Below are 24,047 nucleotides of genomic sequence, written 5' to 3' on the forward strand. Positions count from 1 at the left end.
TGGGATGAAACGACTACTTAAAATCTACTTGAACACATGTTTTATTTATAGAGCACATAATGGCTTCCATTCATTCACAAACTCACACACGAAAGCAGTAGAGGATTTGACAATGGCTGTGAGAATTACACTCCAAGGACAGCATCACAAGGAGCTCCAGAAGACCAAAATAAAAGTTGTTTCTCTAATAGAATGGAAATATTATCCCACTCAGGTGTACTAGATCCCAGTTAAAAGTAAATGAAGGCACACATGTTCAAACTAAGATAAAAGAATAAATAAATGATCTAGAAATAGAAAGATAAAAATAAGAGACTGTAAATGTAAATGGACAAATTTACTGCAAATTTACTGCAGAGTTATTAAAAATAGCATACTCCATTCAAAAGAAATGTGCAACAATTTTTATTTATTTATTTATTTGCTTTTACTTCAATTTTTGGATTTTTGGACATGCTTGAACCTGACTGACTTCAACAAAAAGCAAGACCGTCACGTATCTGGGCTGAAATAGGTGTTTTTGTGAATTGCTTTTCATGTCTTAAGCAAGCATGCAATACTCTGTGTTATTCTTATATTATGTTTTTGCTTTGCTGTTTTGAATATGCCACATGTTCAAAACAGTGGCATATTCACTGTTGACTGGATCCGGAATTTAGTTAAGTGTAGTATTCACCGACTCCCTTTCTTACCAATCTCTTCTCCCACTCTCATCACATTCATCTGAAAAGGGGGACAAATCCAAATCAGATTTGATTCTACAAATCTGATTTTCCCTTTGTTTTCTTGTTTAATTAGTTAGTTAGTTTTTAAGTTCATTTTTCAGTGTTCCACTTCATTTTGTCATTGTTGGTTTATTAATCTGATTGGATTTTATTTTGTTAATAAATTCTCAGACTTGATTAAGTGTGTGAAGAGACTGAGATTGGCTTATGATTCCAGAGATACTGGAATAGGCACTCCATTTAAGCTAAAGCATTTAAATTTATTAATAATTTAATTCATAGTAAACTATTTATTACAATTATTAATAATTCCATAAGGCCAATATTGGTGCAAATTCTGATTCCCAACAGTTTTGATGTCATTGTGTGAGATTGGAACATTTTTGGTTCCCAGAAGTCCGACTCCCAACAAACGTTACTGTCAGTTGTTATTAAAATGCTGCATATATTAAACATAACTTAAAAGAAATTGGACTTCATAATTTAACTACTTGAAATTGAGTCTCTGTCCTTTTAAGAAACTCTTGCTCTTTCTGGCACTCTGCTTTCAGTAGCTGGCATAATTAGCTCAGCAGATGTGCAGTTCCACCAATTGCAAGCAATTTGCTAACTGCTGCTGGCTAGTTTGAAGGAGCTGAGCGAGGAAGTCAGTGTGGAGGGGTGGTCTTTAATGCAGAGGCTCAGAAGCTTGGAAACTACAGCTAAGAGGAGGAGCTGCTTCTCAAAGGTGACACTTAAAGGATTTCTCAAACATGCATGAAAGAATCAAAGCAACACTCCAGGTATGTTCATGATGGATGAGGGAATGATGTCCTAGCCAGATGTAAAGCTAAAAAAAAAAAAAAGCAACTTTACACAATACAGCCACTTAAGTACAAATAACTTGAAAGTACTCTGATCATTAAGAGGTAATGTATTTCCATTGTTCTTACTACATAAAAAAACAGCTGATACGTGGAACTGCACTGCTCTGAAAACACATTTCAAAGTAGGCTCAGTGCAAGATGTGGGAATCTGTCATTCAATTACAATTACATTTACAATCATATTCTACTTTATTTTCAGCCACACCAATCTTGAGTTGAGTGGGCTGTGTAGTGGGGGGTTGTGTGCAGAGTAGCAGAAGGAAGGGATTGGCCAGGGTACACTCTGACTGTACACATTGTCCACACGTTTGCTGCAACAAAGCCATTTGGTTTTTTGTTGGGTTTTTTTTTTTAAAGCTTCTTATGCTTTTGGGGCGAACACACTCCAGTATAACTGAGCATTTTTAACATAAATGAGCACTGTGTTCGTCAGTGCAGGCTGGAGCTTGTGCAGCTCAGACATCCATCTGGCTCTCGGGGTGTAGGTGCGGTGCCTCTCCACTGCGCTGCAGCCGCTGTTGCTGCAGGGGGAGCATTCGTCCATCCACAGCGTGCTGCTGCTGTGTGCTGCGATGTGCGGCGGCCGCCTTATTATCAGTCCTCCCCGTCTGCTCCTTTTATCTGGTTTTAACTCCATCAGGCCGCCGTGGAACGGATCCATCATCACAGGGGAGCGCTATGTGCAGCAGGGAGGTGACACGTCTTGGAGCGCGTCTTAACTGAGGTGAGAAGCCCGTTCATTTCAATTCCTTCAATAATAAGCCACTGTTTAAAGAGAAAGGGGCCCGTTCTCAGAAGGATGTTTTTGACGATGCTTCGAGCTTCAGATGAACATTGAACAGCAATTTTTTTAAGCAACAGACAAAGGGGGAAAAATATATTTGTGTGCAAGAGATTGCCTAAATGAGGGACGAGGTTGCATTTGTCAGATGGGTTTAGGATGTAAAGCGTGCATTCGCCTTTTACACGGAGCTCCCCTGCAGTATTTTTCACCGTTAAAGGTATAGGCTAATGGGCCTGCTTGCTGACAGGCATTTCAACACCGCTGTTTCGGAAGGACGGAGAACTGCGTTATCCTCCCATTTTTACCACAGATGTCGCTCGGTGGATCATGTGGCGTTAGAAAGGAGCCCAGATGGACCCAAACGAGCAGAAGTGATTCTGCCACTTTGGGAGGAACCCCCAGAATATTCCAACAATGTTCCTCATATATTTCCTTTCTGTGAGTCACTTCTCACCAGCAGGCATACTTGGTGTTGATTGTGACACCAAACTGACAAAGACATGTCACGTCATGTTTTTGCCCTAATTAAAACCTAATATTCCTATTTTATTTTTACTCATTTACTTCTTTCCCCCTTTTTTTTTTTACATTGGAGTTTTACACACTAACTTCCTTTCAATGTTGAATTGTAGCATCAACCTAATTTCTGTTAAAAATAAATAAATAAAATAATTCTCCCTTACATTTTGGAGTTTAATGGATGACCCATGAAACTCCAAAATGTCATGTTTGGAGTTTAACCCCTGTGTGTAAACACAAGGGTTAAACCGACTTCAACCGACTCCACCGTGTGGAGTCGGTTGAAAACTTGTATCATTTACCACAGTCCTCTACGTTTGCCTCAGTCCTCACACGCACAAGGGTTAATGGATGACCCAAAGTATTGCATGCAGGGAGAGCAAAGCCATAAGAATTAATGCAAAAAAAAAACTTGCTGTGACAGCAGATGCTTTGGTTAGAGTCTAACCAATGTATTAAAAATCAACCTGAGACACGGAGTGATGAAAAGAGCTGAGTAACAGAAGAATCAGTGGAGAACAATGCAAACCAGAAAGCTTTAGTAAAATCCAATTAGACATCATTAAAAAAAGTATGCAAACTGATTGCAATAAAAAAGGTAGAGAACGTTGTACCCATTAGTGCACCCTTTGTAGAATACACAGATGAGTGTAAGGAACTAAACCAATCGAGTAGGATGCACTCGATAAACTACTTTAGATGTACTTTTGACTTAGTAACTCAGAATGACTATTTAAATACTCAGCATCCCACCCACCTGGATTCATCAGTGTCCCAATCCTGTGATGAAACCAAACAAAAACATTGCATTTCAACAGGGAAATGTTGTAAACTGTCTGTCCTGCCAACATTTCCAGTGCTGCGTACTGAAGGAATGCTCAAGCAATTAAGGGGCATGATCAATATCTGTTTTGTCTGTACATCCAGTTGCTTTCAGTTCTTAGGATCATGACTGAACTCAGCACAAACCATAGCAGCAGATAGAAGTTAAGTACCACACTCGCTGATGATTTGAGCTATGCTAAGTTGCGATGCTGACATCTGGAGGTCAGCCGCTGGACTGTGTAAATCTAGAAAACACCTTAAGATTATGTTGAGACATTTTTGTTGTATTTGATCTGCACATGCACATTTCTTTAAATGCACAGTGAAAGAGATGCTGGCAACTTACAGTTTACAAGTGAGCTTAACTCTAAATAAAGTAATGTTCACTCTAAACAATATGTGTGTTGTGTTTTTCACTTCATATATGTTAAGACAATAGTGCATTTTATTGGTAGCCTAGTAAAGTTAACTAATTTGTGTAAGTCAGGGTAGCTATTAGACTTTACAGTGTGGAGAGAAGAGAAAGCGACAAAGGAACCAGAAGAGTTAAGAGTTGCATGTGAGGACAGCTGAGGGAAAGGGGCAAGCAAAGGAAATTAGAGGACGAAAAACAGCTGGCGTTCTGGCAGAGGAAACAGGACAGCGTAAACGATGCTCGGTTTCCTGGGAAGGGGTGTGAACTCAAATCAAGCTGACACATGAGGAATGAGGAGAAAGGGCTGTCAATTTATATCAATGTTCATTAACTAAAGAGTCTAAACAATCTATTGAAAATCAACCTGAAACATGCACTTTTCACGTTTTCTATGAGCGCCCTCTGCTTACTTAACAGTAAGAAAATTTCTGTGTATTTATCAGATCAGAACTGTGATAGAGTTAAATATGAAATCAATCAAGTAATAAAAACTAACAACACAAAGTTAACTCTGCTTTTGATAGTGAACTGCCAGAATAACTGGGTTGATTGTTTTGTTAACTTACTTACAGATGGAGCAGAAACTCACATGCTCACATCACTGCCTGCTTGGTTTCTGGAAATGCTGGTTCCTCCCAACAAAGGCTAATCATTCTCTGACTGGATAGAGCCAGTGAGGTAAAATTTGAGTAGGTTAATGAGTTTTTCTAAAATGCAGTATATGTTGTGTAAAGATTGCTGTAGCCTAAGTTGTGCTGCAGGCATCTGTTCAAAAGCAGAGTGTCTCTCAGACTCAACAACACACAGAGGCTTGTGTTGTAATCACACTACGTCACATCTGGAGGCTTGTAATGGATTCTGTTTGCTTATGTTGTGTTTTCTTCATTGCTTTCACAAATGGGTGAATTCTCACATGCTTTCTTAATAAACAGAGCTACATATGGACAACATGACCGATCAAAGCACTGAAGTACACAAGCAGATTATTCCTTTTTGTTGTTGGTCACAGCAAGAGGATAAAGACCTTATTGTGTTTTGGTAGAAAGGAGGTGTGGTTGCAAGGAGCTAGAATGGTGAGGAGGGGGAAAACCGACTAACAACGCTGGCCAAGAAAATGTGGTCTAAATGAAACCAAATGCAAATTCCTTTGCATCGACATGGTTAACTCTTAAAATGCTGTATTTACTAAGATAAAAATATGCAGACAAAAAACACAACTAGTCTTTAATATGGACTATTTGTGTATATTTAGTCAGGCACATAGTCAATGATACAGAGTATGTTTATTTAAAATCCGTCTGACAATCTGTGGTTTTATAACAAATCTAAAGTGTTAGACTTCAGATGTTATTTACATCACTATATCGATTATTCTTCACTCAAGGATTGTACTTATCATCAATAGAAGCTCCTTAAACACTTTAGGAGAAGAAGCAGATCTGGATCTGCCGCCAACCTGACTGGGTCTCTGGACCAGTGATTCCAGCGCTCATCTCTCAGCTTGGCTAATGGGGAAATATAATTATTCAAACTGGCCTGAAGGCTTGGCCATGTAGCCAAGTCTTTACTAGATTTCCTGATGTAACAGAGAGAAGAGCTCGTGTGTCTTTGTGTGAGTTTTGATCGAAATGATTATAGTGATGGTTGTATGTGTTTTTGATCAATGCGTTTATTTGGAGCCACCTAGTGGTGTGATGAGTGACTGCATGCAACGGGTCCGTCAGGCACTCTCGCGGCTTCCTCCACCAGAATTCTGAGGAGCGCTGGTGGAGGTGGGTGCGAGAGAGGCAGCTTTTCACTTCTTTTTTTACTTAGGGTCATAATTTTTAAGTTCAACAATTAACGAGGTACTGTAAGAATATTTAACACCTATAAATATAATTTGTAAAGTTTTATTGTGGTTGGGCTGGAAAAATGTGACCCTATGAGTGGGAGCTGCGCCGGTTGGTGTTCGTGGCTGATCACTCAGTCACGGCGCTAACTGTGTCTTTTATTTTTCAGCCTGGCTGTCGGATCACTTGCCTGCGGTCAGTCACATAATGGGTGCGTTCACACTGCAGCCTGAAGTGACTCAATTACGATTTTTTTGACGTAATGCGACCTGTATCCGATCTTTTCATGGCAGTGTGAACAGCACAGGTCGGATTCTTTTTCGAATGTGTCCCATATCCGATACGTATCCGATTCAAATGCGACCTAACGTCATTCATCCGAACTGAACGTCACTGTTTCTCAACAAATCTCACTATTATGCATATGCGCAAGTGGGATTATATAAGGATTAAGTCGTTAATATGCTTCTCCGGCGGATAACTACTTCAAATATGTAAGCTAAGCTCCACCGTTAGCCTCCATGTCTACTTCCGCAAACACTGAGCACTTCTTTTTATGGCAGTTGGCAGCATAGACATAAATACATAGACCCCTCATGGAGCGCTGAGTGGTACGTAACGGCGTCCGCCATTTTCTATGTGGCAGCAGAGCTATTGGAGCTCCTTAAATCCTGTGCTGTGTGGACTTGTTTCAACTGTTTTATGAAAAAAACTGGATTCATTGGCTTTACCTTTCACAGGTAAGGATGAAAGATCAGAATTACTTGACTTTGCAGCCAGAAATTCGCTTCTAAACAACCGAAAAATATTTCCTATGTAGCTAAATTGGCCCGAAATAACCGCTGATTGTTAGCGTAGCAGCTAACGTTTTCATACTGTTTTCTAATGAGAGAGAGCTGATGAGAAACTGCTGTTAGAGGAGAAGTTCGTTAAAAATCAGGGGATTTAGTGAGGAAAGATCAGTCAGGATCAGAGCTGGAGCTGCTGTTCTTCAGTCTCTGTTTCCCAGCTCAGCTTTACCATGTCGGTATTTAGCTATAAAAATGCTTCGAGTCAGAGCCCAACATGCTGAAAATGTCTTTTTCTGAATGTGAAGGAAACATATATGTATTTTCTATTACACTTGGCTAATTTCTCTTTTATCTTTGGCTTTAGCCTGTGAACCAGGACGTCTCAGAAGTCATTGAGTTCACCTGCCTGTGATCATTGTTCCCAGTATAATAAATAAATGCTTATTCTATCACTCTTTGTGTATTTTTAAATATCTCAATCTGAAGTATTAGTGTATTAATTCAGCTTATGTAATGAAATGAAAATAATTTATTCTGTTAAAATTATTTTTAACTCATTGCTGTCAATAGCAGAGTTGATGTATAGTTAATTAATATTTTTTTTCTCTGGGAAAAAAGTAAGAAAAATATGTAGTTTAATGTTTGACAACGACTGATTTATAAATCAAAAGTAATTTCTCAATAATGTATAAAAATAAATACAAGAAAATAATTTGTTTCTTGTCTTGAAACGTTAAATGCACATTAAATTATGGAATTATGTAAATATGTTCTTTAATTAAACACTGTAAAATTATGTCTGTTCATCAGTGTTAATATAAAAATTATCAGAATAATTCTATCAAATAAAAACATTGTGCTCTTTATTCAGAAATGCCCCCAAACAATGAAATAATCACATCAAAAGTTAGAAACTCTGTCCTTAGTCATTTCTTTGATTGCCAAATATATTAATGTGTGTGAGAAAATGTGTCAGTGATGGGTATTAATTTAAAATACTTTGTAGAACGGCACTTTGTGAAGTTCGGTCCATTCACTTGTATTACCTTACTGGCACATATTCCACATTCAATATGGCGGACGCTGTTACGTATCGCAGCAACGGGCCGACCCCTCCACGAGGCGTCTACGTATTTATGTCTATGGTTGGCAGAACACTTAGAACGCTGACGCTATTGCGCCCTCTACTGCGCATGCGGGATACTTTCAGGTCGTTTGCCCGTTCAGACTGCAGACAGGTCGCATTTACTGGCAGTGTGAACGGCCCTGGCAAAAAAATCAGAATTGGGTCACTTCAGGCTGCAGTGTGAACGTACCCATTATGAGGAGTTTTTCGTCCTTTGTTGGGTTCAGACTGTGAATTTGTTGATATGTAGAAAAATGTTTTGTGAGTGTTTTGACTGTTAATTGGTGTAGCACTTGTCTGTTATTTACTGTTTATTGCTGCTGATGTTATTTTTGATTGATTCATTGAATAAGAATGTTTTGTTTTTGGAAATTTAACTATTGTATTTGTTGTTTGGACTGTATGATCAAATCTAGAAAAAAAAGAATAATAGTAATAAAGAATTCTGAGGAGCGCTGGTGGAGCCTGTCGGACCACTTGCCTGCGGTCAGTCACATTGTGAGGAGTTTTTCATCTTTTGTTGTGCTAGGTGACCAACAACTCAATAAGAAGAGTTACACTAAAAATAATAATAATACTTCAGATTTCAAATGAGGATGCAACATAAATTTCTTTCCACAGAGAAAGTTGTCCAGGCAAAAACTATATGATAGAATGACATTTGTCACGTTGAGCAGCCATGTTTATAGTTTCCTGTTTTTTTCAGGAAGATAGCATTCAGGAAGCTGAGAAAACAGTTTCTTCAGGAAACAGACCATCTCCATATTTAAATACACAAATCTCAGCATTTAACAGAATATAAGAGTGAACATAAACGATTAGACAGTTTATTTTCTTAAAACTGTTGTTTGTTTTTTTTTAGCTTTTCAAACAATTATTTCAAAATGTATAGAATATATTACCCCAGAGCTTTTCTCTTGCTTGTTCAGTTTCTGATTAAGACTAATTATGCAAATAAAAAATTATAAGACATTTTTATTTAGAAGATGGTTAGAAAATCCAAGTAAATCCAAGTTATAAGTTGAAATAATACATATTTATCAACTGAACATTTTAAATGCTATGAAAGCGACAAAACACACAATAACTGAATTGTGAACAAATATGACCAAATCATGAGTTTAAATGAGACATACAAATAAAAACCTCTCTCTTATTTCCACCCATAGGAGGAAAGTTCTTAGAAATCAAACTGCTGATTGTATAATGACACATCACATAAGTATAGAAAATACTCATAACAGGCTGCATAACTATGCAGCCATAACACTGTTCACTGTCACAGTAAACACATAGTGACAGTGATTACTGTCACTATGCAGTAAACACTGCAGAGTGTTTACTGCAGTTCAAAAAGTGTTTCCTTGGTTCAAAAAGTGTTTCACTGAAATTCCTTTCCACATGGTGCTTGTATGTGTAATGACTGAAGACATTTGGCAGAAGCATTCATACACAGAACATCTCCATAATGAAGCAGATGTAGAAAGGTTCCCGAAACCAGTTTTCTTCTAGATTTCAGAGGAAAACATCCATTACAGTTATAAAACCCAATCGTCACTGAGTTTTTGCTTTTTACCTCTGAGACAATAAAGGCTGATTACACACATTTTCTCTGTTCATACTATACAGATTACATTTCCTGTTTCTGTGAGAGTTAATCACAATAGTGCCCAAGCTTTTGTAGTTTACCGTTTCCTTAATGTTTTGAATTCCACTGAGGTTTTTGGGTGGCACACAGTGTCTCGTAGGGTGTGCACTTGACAATTAAGGAAATAAAAGGTCACTTGTCTGCACCTTGTGTTACAGGATTCAATATGCGGTCCCTGAGAAAGACAGTGCTGCTCGCCGTCCTGGTGTCTGTAGTGCTGGTGCTGGCTCTCCTCCACTCATGGCCCACGCGGGCCTACAACACGGTGGACGTGTGGCAGCGGCTCGGGCCGACAGTGGAGAGGCACCTGGAGGAGAGGCTCCCAGAACCAGACCACCAGTTAAGCAGCGTCCCCTTTCATATCAGGAAAAGTGTAGCAGGGTAAGGCTTGTGTTCCTCGTACCATGAATTCATTTTACCTCGTGTGAATTAAAATCTACTTGCATGTGAATTTGGTTGCCCTCTCAGCTTGCTGGCACGTAATGGGTGCATTTGTGAGGGTGAGAGTCCAGGAGTAAACCTGCCCTTCGCCCAGCTGCTGTTCCCGCGAGTGTCAGCTCACTCTCTGCACACGGCCTTTGACGCCTCGGAGCTGGAGGAAATGAAGATGAGACGAGCCAAGGAGTACAGAGGTTTCCAACAGAGGTAAATAAGGAAGTTACAGTCAAGTCAAAACTCATTAGGGCACTTATTATTATTTTTGTTTCTTCATCCACAGACACAGAAAAACACACAGAAATATCTTGTAAAAAAAAAAAAAAAAGAAATACTGGTCATATTTACCAAAATCAAGTGATCAACTAAATTCTGTGCAAAAACAGAACATCACAAAAAAAAAAAAAAAAAAAATATAGGTCACATTTACAAAAATAAAGAGACCAACTAAATTCTGTGCAAAAACAGAACATCACACTAATAAAATAATTCTGCCTCTCTGCTAAAAAGAGCAAGGCAACTATTTGCATGATATATTTATGTTTATGAAGAAAAACTGCTCTGAAAGAACTTACTTACTTTGTTACATAAAAAAGAAAATTCAAATAAAGTGAACTTACTTTTGTCAAGTAGATTAAGTAAAATTAGCTTTGTATAAATTATTCAACTTTTTTAATGTAATAAAAATTTGTAATTACAGCGTAATTAAGCTGTAATTACACTCTACTGCTCTGAAAATAGACTCATTCACGTTTAACTGACTGCACAGGTGAAACTTCAGAGTCCATGTTTTCACCTTAAAGGCCTTAAAACTAATTTTTGTTTGGGATACCTTGCTGGGCAATCCCTACTGTCACATATAAACCAGTGTCCTACAAAAAAAATCAACTATTGGAACATATAAAAACAAATTAAGTTATGTTGTGCAATTTATGTATTTCAAATCTAAAATAACTTTTATAACTTAAATTTAGTTTCACTGTTCATGAACTAAATAGTCGCCTTATTGACTTATGCCAGCTCAAAATTGCCGCTGCACCGTTGCTGGGAATTCTGATGGCTTATGGGTAATATTCTGTGTTTTTAGATATCAAATGAAAAGATAACAAGACTGTTTTTCTGTTGGGTGGATGAACTTAAAAATATAGGAGCTTAGTACTTAAACAAATTATTAAAAAAAAAATTACAGTATCTTGTATTTTGAACAAATATTTTTGACTAGATATATTTGCGTGAAGACATCAACTTGCAGTTTTATTGCTGATTTCATAGATTCAGCTTCACCGCAGAATAATTTTTCACACTGAGTGACAGAAATATTTTTTCCTCCATTAAAATAACTCAGACTCCTTAACTGTAAAATGTTATGAAAGTTGCAGGATTGTTTTTTTTTTTTTTTTTTTTTTGTAAATTACTCCTGGAAAGAGGCTCCAGGTATTTAAGAAACATTGGTTTTTTGGGAAGCCACATCAGTAAAATACTGTCCGTTGAGACCTATAAGTACACAAATAGGAAGGAAACAGATATTTACAGATGTTTTGTATTTTATTCTGATTTTATGCGAGAGACCAACTCAAAGTGGTGTCTGATGGTGAAGGGGAAACAAACATGGTGTTCAACATTTATTTGCAAGTAAAACTATGAAAAGGAGGCATTCAAACTCTAAGCATCTGACTGGAGTGGATTGGTTTAGATTACATGTGTCAAACTCAAGGCCCGTGGGCCAAATCTAGACCGCCATAACGTTTTATGAGGCCCTCTCTGCCCCTAGGGAGTCACATAAATAGAACCTTAAAGATAAGAACTTTTGTGCTTAAATTATATGTTTTACATAAATTATATGCAATTTTTATCTGTACACTACACTGTAAAACATTTGAAGGTGGTTTAACTTGAAAACAAAAGTCCGACGGCTGGCTTGGAAATGCAATTTAGGTCAACAAGAAAATTGTTTAATTTAATTTCACTTCAACAGTTAAAGTTCTTTAAGTTTATTTATCAGCAAGAAACAAGATGTCTAAACATTATTTTGAAGTTCATTAATCTTGAATTGTGAGTTTTAACTTAATGCTGCAATTTAAACCGAATAATTATTTCACAATATACAAGACAAACCTTCTCTCACCTAGTCAAACAGCACACATTCCTCTAATATTTTCACTCATAATATCAGGCTAAAATAACTACTTATATCACTTTAGAACAATTTAAGTGCTTGTTTCAAATTGTTTGAAAAAATGTCTAATCTGATAATGAATTTTATTAAACTTCACAATGAATTCTGCTCACAAACATTTAGTGTGAACAGGACATTTAAACATTTAAATTACCATTTGTTTGAAAAATACACAAGAGTCAGATCGATGTAACACACTTCCATCTCACTCACGGTGCAACACAGAATATTAAAACAAGCCACCAAGCATTCTGGGAAATAGTTCCTGCTCCTGTCTTTTTCTTTTTTTCAGTTTTTTTTAGGTGCTAAAATAAAAACTATGATTTATTCAACTCTTGGAGGCTTGACAAAATTAATAACAAAGTTAACACAACTTACTACATTAAGTTTATCTTTCACAAAATCACACATTCAAGTTCAAAATCTAACACTCAACAGTGTTAGATCTACTCTTTAAGTAATTTGGTACACTGTTTTACAGTGTACCAAATTACATCAATATAAAAAAAATGTTCCATATTAATTTTAATAAATACTCATTGAATGTAGAGACAGCTATTTAATACTTTAACAGTTTGTTAATGAGTTTTACTAATGCATTCTGCTACAAATGGCCCCTTGTGGACATCCGTGATTCAGCAAATTATTGTCTCTGGAGCGATGGATGGACTTTTCCCTCCATATCACCACTATGTTTTACTTTGTGTTGGTCTTTTAATTGCATTGCAGCTTGTGGCTGCAGCTTGAGTACTTTCATATTTCATTAAGTATGTAGAATGTATCTGATAGGAAACTCTGCAGACATAAAATATCAACAGCATCTAATCAATAATGAGTTACATAATTAACACGGCCTGTTCAAATCAGACAAAAGGGTTGCTGACATGAACTGTTTTCTCACCTGGAATGAAAGCAGGAAACACAAAGCCGTGTTGAAGTGACAGTGACACTACATGCCTCCATTTATAAAAGTGTAATTATTCTTCCATGTTTATATATTTTATATAAAGCTATCTTTAGTTGTTAATTGTTTATAGGTGCTACTTTCTGCAGCTTCAGGCAGGTTTTTTAAAAGGTTTTTGTGGCACTAGTGGTGTTTATTTGCAGCAGCTCAGACAGAAAATAGACAAAGATGGAAAGTGTCCCAGAGTCAGGAATTGAACGCTGGGACAGCTGTGTCCAGGACCAAAAGGCTGCCACTCTACCCCTATACACTGTGCTGCCGGCAGCCATTTTCAAAGAGCAAACCAACCCAACTGGATTTTAAATATAATCTCTCTGTTTGTTCTCTTAAAGAGTTGGTTTCAAGAGTATCTGATTGCTTTTTGCATAGTTCTGATCAAAATCCTTCCTCATCAGATCCAAGACTGCTGCAGACACACTCATCATCGCTGAGGCCAACAATCCCCTGCAGTATCCAACACAGGGGGTGGAAGTACGGCCAATGAAAACAATCATCATCCCAGGTATTACTTTACCCGACATCTTTACTCATGCTGTGTAAAAGTCTTGAGTCATTTCTCAATGCTTTAAAATATTTGGATTCAAAAAGTCAGACTTTCATTTAGTCTTTTAAAGTAATTTCAATCAGTCCATATTTTAAAAGGGAGCTGCAAAACTCTGCACCAATGTGACTGGTAATCTGCTACAATTATAATAAGAAGTATTCACTGTGTTTTTAGTATTTGTTCATTGCAAGCCATGCAGTTTGCAGAGAAAGGGGTGAGTGATCTCTGTGGTCTCAGTCTATAGAGACAATTACTGCAAAACCTGTCCATCCATCCATCTGGGTGTTCATACATTGTTCTGTCTATTCATCCGTCCCATGGTAATCCATGTATTTCCCCTCCAGTCTGTGGGTGTGTGCTTCTTTATTTTCATCCCAACCATTGTAATATATAATAAATTCAATGTGATGGTTTGTATTTTATGTTTAGAATTAACTATAAAAGGATTTTGGAAATACTTTCTGGAAAAGTGTTTGATTTTGACCTTAAATAAATGTAGAAATCCTCTCAAAGAATTAAAGTGCATCATTGTGCATATTGATCATAAATATCTCAAACGAGATAATCTGCATCATTAGGTTTGGGGAAACATTTTATATGCAGTCAGGTTCGGGATTCTGAGAGGATGGAACTAGAAACTCTTACAACAAATTACAGTACCTCACTCAAGCGCTCAGCAGAGCTTCATCAGATGTATACAAGGTAAAAATGAAGAACTGTAACAACTCTTAAACTGCTTAACAAAGAACAAATTTTAGCTGCTTTACCTGCAGTTTGCTGAAAATAAACAATTTTGTTGCCATCTATTGATTAAATCTAGAAAGATTGGAATCAGATAAACTTTATTGACCACGATTCTCTCTCTTTTAGCAAAATCCCCCAAAAAAAACTTTTAGTGAAAAACTGAACATGTGATCAACTCAAGAATGTTGTATCTATCAAGACTTAAAGTGAAAGCAAATCAAGTAGAAGAACTAAGGCGTGTAAGATCTCAAGAAATTCGGGATAGTTATTGAAAAAAGATGTAACTCTTTATTTGACAGGGTGTGCGTAAGACTGACATGACACTGTCATAAACATGACATAACGCCTGTCATGAACATGAATGAGTCTTTATGAATATTTATGACTGTTGTCATAAAGTGTCATTCAGTAAAACATGACACTTTTAATACACTTTTATTGAAAATGTCTTTATGACAACTTGACATTAACCAAGACAAAGGTTTTGTTATAACAACTTGACATTAAAAAAGAATCACCATCTGTCATAAATATGTCATAATAGTTAATTATCAAAATGTAAAATGTCATGCATGTTTGTGTATTATTACATTACAATGTTATTTGTTGTTAGTATTAAATTACAGTTATGAGGTAATTATAATTGTGTGATTAATATTTTCCCTTAAACATTGGAATAGTTACAGATGTCATCAAGTGTCAAAAGCTTTAACAACACAGTCATTAATATTTCCCCCTTCCTGAAATAAAGTGGAGCGAGTAGGACCAATAATAAAGATGTCGTGAAGTTTTGTTACACTGTCAATTTAATAAAGTCATTATTAATTCTTCTTACCTCAAGTAAAGTTGAACAAGTAGCAACAGTTATGAAGATGTCATTAAGTGTCACTACAGTATCATTAATATCAACTCTTTATCTCAAGTAAAGTGAAACAAGCAGCAACGGTTATGATGTTAAGTGTTATTACAGCGTCAAATGCTATGCTAAAAGAGTCATTAATATTAACTTAATATTAACTAACTTATTCAGATTGCATCATTTAATGTACAGTTTTAGGCATATGAGTGTATCTTTGCTCTTAATGAGCATTCAAAATGATTTCCAACCAGACACTGTGGCTTGTGGATGTTTGCAAGAAGCTTATTAATATATAAATAGATTTAAGACCAGTTTTTAGTTGTCTAAAACGTAACTTATTAACTCAGCTGGTGGATGTTGATTCCTGCTCCCCCTTCCCCACTTACCTGTCCCCTCACATCCACCTTCACCTGGATAAAATTGTAACACAAGAATGACTTAAATAATTTTCTTGGGGAATATTTCATCTGCTTCTTTCTCTTTGGTTAAATTCATGACAGATGTTATGTCATGTTTATGACAGTGTCATGTCAGTCTTGTGCACACCCCATCAAATAAAGTGTAACCAAAAAAGACACTTTTAAAAACTACAAGAAGTCTGTATCAATGGGACAAAGGTATGAATAAATAATAGTTGTTGTTTTAATCCATAAAACTCAAGGTGAGAGATTATTGTAACTTTCCACCCATTTGTTTCAATATGATTATTACTATCTCATAAAAACAACTTAAATTTCATGTGTTCTTTAAAATATTGTTAAATCCTAATATGTTGCATGTTCTGTGAGAAAGCAGGACAGTGTAAAACCAGATGCCATCATGTCTGTACTGTCTCAGTTGATAACAACGGTGCTGCATGAGGCTTAGATCAGGACTGAGTAACTTATCTGTGTTAGCTAAGGTCAGGTCTCCATCCTGTCTCCCCTTTGTCACATTTGGTGAGAGTTTAAAACCAAATCACAGACACAAACTGGATATGGTGAGGATGTTTGTTCATTAAAGAAGAAAAACAATAATAAGAAAGAACTGAAGGGATCATGACACTTCTTTTTTCTCAAACAGGATTCTTGCATTCAAAAGTTTTTTTCTGCATAGTTTGTGAGTGAAGTAATCTTTACAACTGACTGAGAAATTTCCCAAAGCAGCATGTGTCACTGTTTTGAAAAACTGCAAACTCCTCCAAGTCAGTCTAAAATAACTAACGGTCCTTATTGTTTCAGGCTTGGCCTTACATGACCTTCCCAGAGACCATTACACAGTGAGTATCCTCCTGTTTTATTATCTGCCGTTCAGATTTGTGGATTTCTGTCACTTTTTCTATTTTGTTTTCCATCCTGCTGCAGATAAACATCACTGCCACACTAGGGAGACTAAACGTAGCAGCAGAAGTGGAGGAAGTGAAAATAAAAGGTGATGGAGGGATGCATATGAGTCTGTCTAGCAGTTTGCTGCTGAACTTGAACCGACAGCTGCAGTTTGTCACCTACACAAACACCTTGTTTCATCCTAACACTGCAGACACAGGTAAGACCTCTTCAGATTTAGAACGGGGGGGATTGATAAAACAACATTATCAAATTAAATACAGTTTTCACCATTTTTATATTTGTATAAAAATCCTCTTTCAGTTTGCACACAACGAAGCTAAGATGGTTTATGATGTTTGATCCTTTATATTTTTTTGAATATTTCATACGGTTCAAATGCATCTCTAAAAGCACAAAGGAAAATGTATCTGTCCATAGTGAGTGGATGTGAACTCTGTAATTAGCACTGCATTTAGAGATGTCGTTATTTTCCAAAATAGATCTGTCTGTAGAGAGGAAACGAATCACATTTTTGTTGTGTCCCTTAGTGGAGCTTAAGACAGAAGGTCATCAAGCTGCCTTCACCATCAAGATCCGTCATGGAGTAACTCCAAAACTTTACGACACTGGACCTAAGCAAGGTACAGAAACATCATCTTTTATCTGTCACAACCAAACCAGTGGTTTCTGCAGGAAGAGTGTTTACCATAAAATCTGTCTGTCCTCTGCAGAGTACAACGTCAGTGCGCTTGTTACCATTGCGACAAAGACCTTCCTGCGTTATGAAAAGCTTCAAAACCTTATTGACAGCATCAGAAAATACTATCCCACAGTCATGATAGTAATTGCTGATGATAGCGAGAACCCAAAAACCATTTCTGGGCCTTACATCGAGCAGTACATCATGCCTTTTGGGAAGGTAAGCAGGCTGGTCTTTCTCTGCTGTTGCAGCTAATTCTCTCTGAGTCTCTAAAGCTCAAACCTCTTGTGTCATAGGGTTGGTTTGCTGGACGAAACCTGGCTGTTTCCCAGGTCACGACCAAATATGTGCTTTGGGTGGACGATGACTTCTTCTTCACAGCCGATACCAAGCTGGAGAAGCTTGTAGACGTTTTAGAGAGGACCACTCTGGATCTGGTTGGTGCCCTGGAAGATGAATCGTTGCTCAAAATGAGTCTATAAAGTTTTATCTCAGAGATTTGACTCCATGTTTTCCATTCTTGTCTTTGTAGGTTGGGGGTGCAGTGCGAGAAGCTACAGGGTACACAGCTACTTACCGACAAACCATCTCCATCGAGCCAGGAGAGGAGGATGGAGACTGTTTGCACATGAGAAGAGGATTTCATCATGTAATTGAGGGATTTCCTAACTGCGTTGTGACGGATGGGGTCATTAATTTCTTCTTGGCTCGCACGGATAAAGTCCAGCAGGTCGGCTTTGACCCCCGCCTCGCCAGGGTAGCTCACCTGGGTGAGTACAGTAAAAGCACTGAGATCAAATTTATTATCAAAACAGCAAAAGATGTGTGTTATTAATTTCTGGATCATTTAAACAACAGTTGAAGACACGATGCTGACTAAAAATAGGGTTCACCTAATGTTCTCTCTGTACACATAAGAGAACAAAGAAACATAGTGTTCACTGTGATATTTTTAGAAAAGCTGTGAGGCAACAGCTGCAGATGAAACAGTAGTTATTTTAAACTTTGACAATTCAAATTTAACTTTCACATCCTCTCTGCGGGGCATGAGTATCGCACTCCAGGGAGATGTAGGTGTTGACATCTACACTTTTAATGCAGTTTTGCTCATAATCTTAATTTCTGTGGCGCTATGTTTGTGGCACCAATGTGAGTGTGTCGTGAAACTAATGTGAGTTCATATATTTATCTAAAGAAACAATAATTTACAGTGTAGAGCAGGGGTCCCCAACATTTTCCTGTGAGGGCCACATAACTTTTCCCTTCTCTGGTGGGGGGCCAGAGTCAGTTTGTAACAGAAAAGTGTGACGATTGCAGGAGTGCCTAAATGTAAAAAAATTATTGTTTTTCAGAAAGCACAATAAAATAAGCCTCTCTGGGTTCTTCACAGAAAAAATCCAGGAAATAACACTATTTATGAAATACATACCGTATTTTCCGGACTATAAGCCTCAGATATCTCTGCCGCTCCAGGTTTTCCACAACGATGCAGCAGCAGCAGAGGGGGGTGGACACCCAAAATTTGAGTAATAACAGGTCAATTGAATATCATATTTATTACGGTTGAAAAAGAAAAAAGTTGCAAAGTTTAGATTTAACTGAACTGATTACAGTAGTTTCCGAACGGTAACAGTAAAAGTGCTGATCCTTCGTGTCTGCTACTAGCATGTGTTAAATGAAAATGGGCGCCTTCTTCTTCTTCTTCTTCTTCTACTCCTTTTTGTTCTTTTTGTTCTTCTTCTCCTTCTTCTTCTGTTTGTTATTCTTCTTCTTCTCTAAACCCACCTGTTTAGAGTTGCTTATGGCTAAATTAGGATTAGAGTGTGGGTTTTGATGTCTTCGATGTTTTAAATGTTTTTAATGTTTTTATCTATTATTAATTTCTTTTTATTTCTCTTTCTCACTGTCTACGTTTTAATGATGTAAAGCCCCCCGGAAAATGTCCCAGTTAAACGACGTTTAACTAAACTTCTTCAGGGTTTAGAGTCCCAGTTGACGGCGTTTCAACTAAAAACCTAGAGGTTGGAGTCCTTGTCAAACGGTGTTTTTGACTAAAGTCCCTGAGGGTTTGAGTCCTAGTTAAATGACGTTTAGCTGAAGTCCTAAAAGGGGTGCAGGTTTTAATGTTTTTATCTTTTTTTTAATCTTTTTCAAAATCTCTTTTTCTCACTGTTTATTCTATGTCACATGCTGTTTGCATTTTAATTATGTAAAGCACTTTGAAATGCCTTGCTGCTGAAATGTGCTATACAAATAAAATTTGATTGATTGATTGATTGATTCTTCCTTAGATTTCAACGGCAGCTTGCATCCATTATTGTTGCACTACTGCCATCTATTGGGTCCTAATATGTATACCTCAAATTCTCATAATGAAAACGAAAAATCTTCTTTTTCCCCTCAATGTTATTTAACTGATCAACAACATTCTCAAATTTCAATTCCCTATTAAAACCTAATTCTGTTTTAATGGGCGCTTTCTTCTTTTATTTCCAATTTTGACTTCCAATGATTCACTTCCTGCTAAAGAGCCCCCTGGTGGTTGAAGAAAAATCCACATATAAGCTGCACCGGGCTATAAGCCACATGGCTCTAAGCTTAGGAAAAAAGTAGCGGCTTATAGTCCGGAAAATACGGTATATGAAAAAAAAATCTGACATAAGATCTGAAATATCTGTACTTGCTGCCACTGTGACGCTTCAGCACATCATGTACGAAACACTTAGAGGGAAAAAATTTCATGTGTCTTTAACAAAGTATGTTAATAACATGCACACGACTACTTTAAAGATTGAAAGTGTAAACGAACCCAGCGTCACATACTGATTGTTTTCATGCAACCACAGTATTCCTAGGATAGAGAAGAACCAATCAGTATAAAGAGATGAAAATACTTCAGGAAGTGGCATAAATTACAAAACAAAACCGTAGCATTTAACCCTTTACGTCCAAAATTTAAAAAGTCCGCCTGGATATTTAGCCCTATAAGACCTAAGTTTTGAATCCCCGCCTGGATGTTTTTGCTTATTTTAATTGTACGCAGTTCTTTCAATTTCCTGTGAGTAAATATATTTGCCCATTTATCCTTAGCAACTGGAACTTTCAATATCTAGCAAGTTATTTTCGCAATTTACCGTCTATTAAAATATTGTCCCTCAAATTAATTTCACTCGCTGCTACGGCGAGGGTGAAATTACCATAATAACCCGAGATTGGATTAAAAGTGCAACGTCTCCCCTTTGAGGAACAGTTGGAATTTTTCAGATAGCGCTACGTGTGGCGGAATTACGGTACTGCAACTTTGGCTGGATTGTTGCTGCTACATTTAGGATTTACAGATTAAGGAAAATACAAGAGAAGATTGGACACTTTAATTTTGTAGCATAATAATATGTAGTTAAGCAAATCTGCTTACTATCACATATAGAAATATGTGATGTGATTGAAAAGACAAACCAAAATGATGAATGATTTGATGTTCTGAGTTCTCTTTTCTTCTTTTTTAGAGTTTTTCATCGACGGCCTTGGATCTCTCCACGTTGGCTCCTGTGATGACGTCATCATCAATCACGCAACCAAAATCAAACTACCATGGGTCACACAGTCAGAAAGCGACAAGACATACGCCAAGTTTCGCTACCCCCCGGCTTCCTCTGACGCCACACGTACAAAAAACGGCCTCCTGTACTTCAAAAACCGGTTTCAGTGTTTGACTCGTAATTAGCATTCACATCTCTCCTGGTCTCTCTGAAGGTTTGTCTGTTCTTCCTGAATCTCCAAAGACATTTTTCTCCACCCTGCACTGACAGATAAAACTTGTGGCAGCCTGGTTTGTCCGGCTGTCATCTGCCTTTGAGGCAGTTCTGTAAAAACCTCAAGAGAGGGTTGACGGGATTTATTTTTGGAAAGACCACAGGAATCTGGTCTCACCTAGCCAGTCTTCTTTTTCACATTGTTTTCCTGTGAGATATGTGTTTTGTTGCTCGGGAAACCAATCATGACACCGATGGAGTGAGAACGAGAACTCCTTATTGGTGTGAGACACTTCCCAGTAGGAGACAATCCTGAATTTTCCAGTGCCACATGAAGAACATTCAGATTCAAAGGTCTGGCTGCAGACTTTGGAGTGTTCCCGTTATTTTTTGTCACCTTTTTTCTACCTCTGTACCTACAGTCCTCCCTCAAAGTCCCGACTGAGGGAGAGAAACTTCTTAACCTGGAGCGACGGCTGCTGTGGTCAGATCTGAGAGCAGCTTCGGTTGTTTGTCTGAAACCGTCTGGAGCTTTCCATTTTGTGTGTTTGCACCCCAGGGAATGAAAGGAAAAATGCATCTTGACATGCCGCCCAAAAGGAAACATGGATGAACCAAAGTGCATGTTAACATCACTCAATAAAGTCAAAGACTAATTAAAAAACAAGCAGATAGAATAACTAATTGAGTTCTTGAAGCATAGTGGGACTAGTCAGAGTCAGAAGAAAGCTGAGCGACAGAAACAGGAATAATGTTTCTACCGAAAGTCAAAAGAGTGTGTGGTGCAAAGTTATTATACTTAGCTAAAATTAACAAAATAACAAAAACTGAAATTGAGAAAACATTTTTTGTTTACTAAAATAATAAGTAACAGGAACTAAACTGACTAATTCATGAATTTTATTTAATTTTATTAATTAGCCATTCTAACTGATGTGAAATTGATTTTTTTTACCCTTCACACAAGCAATTCACATCAGATGTCAGCAAATTACGGCACTCCATACTCCTCCATGGCGGCACTTAGTCCACAGATTAGCGACAGCAAAAGTTGGAAGACATTGAATTTTTTTGTTTTGTTTTTTTTGAAAATGGCATTTTCTGTTGAGTATTCATTATACATAATCAATAATTTGACCTCTTTGAATTCTGCACTTAAAAATGAACCAAAGTATGAAAAACAAAAACTACTCCTGTAATTAGTAGAAGCTAAACAGACACTAAGCAACATTTAGTTGTTGTTTATAAACTAAGCGACGTACCATAAGAATTCACTAAAATTTATTGAAGCAGACAAACAAAAACTCACAACAAAATAAAGCTGTAAAATAACTAAAAACAATTTAAACAGATATCATAACCCTGGTGTGGTTGAAGTGATGATGCCGTAATTTCCATCATGGCCTCTAGGTGGCTCTCTTGAATCATTGCACTGATTTCTTGATGCATAGAATATGCCATTTGTAAAAACGTTTTATTTCAACAAATTTTTGAATATTTTTAACTATTCAGGATATTTTTCTGTCTTTGTTTCTTGTTGCCACGCGTGTCATTTCTGATGACACAAAGATTTTAACACTAACAATACTGTTAGCTAAGACTTCTGCACAGTCCTGTTTTGTCTCATTTTAGAGCTTGTAGCATAATTTGCCCACAGATTTGATCTTTTGCAAAGCTACATTTATTGTCTTGACACAAATGTATTGTTTTATTTCCCACCCATCCCTCTAAAAAAAAAAAAAAAAAAAAAAAAACCACACAACTACCGAAATGGAAAGTTTTCTTTCACAGCATTATGAACCATTTTTTTTCAAATGATATTAAATGTCAAGAGAAAAAAATATGTTTTATATGTTTTTGACTGATTTTAAGGTATGAAATACAGTAAGTATATACTGTATTTGTACGCCGGCTAAGGATTTCCACACGAGCCTTAAAATAAATGGTGGTTATAGGGAGATTATGTGACTGTGTGCTCCAGATTTATCACATGGAGGTTTGGAGATTTTTTTATATCCTGTGTGGTGTCAAGATAAACTTGGATTATCATCCAGCTTGGTTTGTCAAGAATCTGCAACCTTTACAATCCAAAGAGCCATTTCTGCAATTAGTCCAGCGAAATAAAACTGGTTTAAGAGCCGCACATATTTTTGAATTATCATTTTTAAAAAAATGTATTTATTACAGAATATCTGTTTTAAATTTAACAAATCACCCATTTTATTTTGATTTTTTAAAGAGCTTTTTCTACAAGATTTAGAAACATTTTCATATATGGAATGTTAATTTTTTCACATAGTTTTCAGCCTAAAGCCATTTTTATTTAGGCAGAGCTAAATAAAAAAAAGACTGCTACTTTTAGTGTTATTTGAGGAAGTTAAATCTAATTTTTCCAGAAAAAAAACAAAACAAAACAAAAAAATAACAGAAAAATAGTGAAGTGTCGTTATGGTGTCTATTTGTAGAACCTCAGTTGTTTATCATTTGGTGTTGGTTGATTGTTTGATGGAAGCAAAAATACGTAATTCAATCAATGAAATTAAACAAATCAAACAGTAAATATTTCAAGTAAATAAACTTGAGATATTTACTCAAGCCCTGTTTGTGCTGCGCATATCTGTTCAAATCTCGGATGATTTAAACTAAAGCTGTTATGATACTAAAAATGGCACCAACAGATCCACAAAGGAAATCATGACATCCATCTCAGCAGGTACAGCGTCCGTTTCCTCCTCAGGGGTCCCTTAAGCATCGTGGCTTTGCTCTGGGCGCTCCTTCCAGTGGGACATGCGTGGAAAAGCTCAGCAGGAACACAGCCGGGAATCGCCTCCAGTTCCCAGCATCAAACTGGCTCCAGGGATGGAGAACGAAACTGAAGCACAAATTTGTTGCAGTAATTGTTTTTGTTCCAACATTAAACTTAGAAATTAAAGAAAATACATAGATAAATTCTAACAACGGAAAAAATTTTCAGGTCCCGAGGGGGTATTGATGCCCAATTATTCCCTTGTTTAAAAAAAAAAAAAAAAAAAAAA

The 24,047-nt window shown here is 36.9% G+C and overlaps 1 protein-coding gene across 2 annotated transcripts; it reads left to right on the forward strand.

Moving 5' to 3' along the window:
- Positions 1-1,849: 1,849 nt before the first annotated feature.
- Positions 1,850-22,749, forward strand: b4galnt1b (beta-1,4-N-acetyl-galactosaminyl transferase 1b). Of its 2 annotated transcripts, XM_007566120.2 has the most exons (12): positions 1,850-2,315; positions 4,707-4,812; positions 9,690-9,912; positions 10,000-10,176; positions 13,502-13,608; positions 16,474-16,511; positions 16,597-16,777; positions 17,109-17,201; positions 17,292-17,479; positions 17,557-17,697; positions 17,793-18,030; positions 20,767-22,749. In XM_007566120.2, exons 3-12 carry the CDS (start codon positions 9,698-9,700, stop codon positions 20,982-20,984), a joined length of 1,596 nt encoding a protein of 531 aa, XP_007566182.1. In that variant the 5' UTR covers positions 1,850-2,315; positions 4,707-4,812; positions 9,690-9,697; the 3' UTR covers positions 20,985-22,749. The 2 variants fall into 2 exon arrangements, with proteins under 2 accessions (XP_007566182.1, XP_007566180.1); XM_007566118.2 differs by lacking the exon at positions 4,707-4,812.
- The last annotated feature ends 1,298 nt before the right edge of the window (positions 22,750-24,047 follow it).

This window comes from Poecilia formosa, unplaced genomic scaffold, assembly GCF_000485575.1.
Source record: "Poecilia formosa unplaced genomic scaffold, Poecilia_formosa-5.1.2 Scaffold186, whole genome shotgun sequence".
Lineage (NCBI taxonomy): Eukaryota > Metazoa > Chordata > Actinopteri > Cyprinodontiformes > Poeciliidae > Poecilia > Poecilia formosa.

Bases quoted from the DNA above. Each gene is read 5' to 3' on its own strand.
- b4galnt1b (XM_007566120.2), top strand. From the start codon at position 9,698: ATGCGGTCCCTGAGAAAGACAGTGCTGCTCGCCGTCCTGGTGTCTGTA. The intron at 17,202-17,291 runs GTACAGAAACAT...TGTCCTCTGCAG, and splicing joins CGACACTGGACCTAAGCAAG to AGTACAACGTCAGTGCGCTT. The intron at 17,698-17,792 runs GTTGGTGCCCTG...TTGTCTTTGTAG, and splicing joins AGAGGACCACTCTGGATCTG to GTTGGGGGTGCAGTGCGAGA.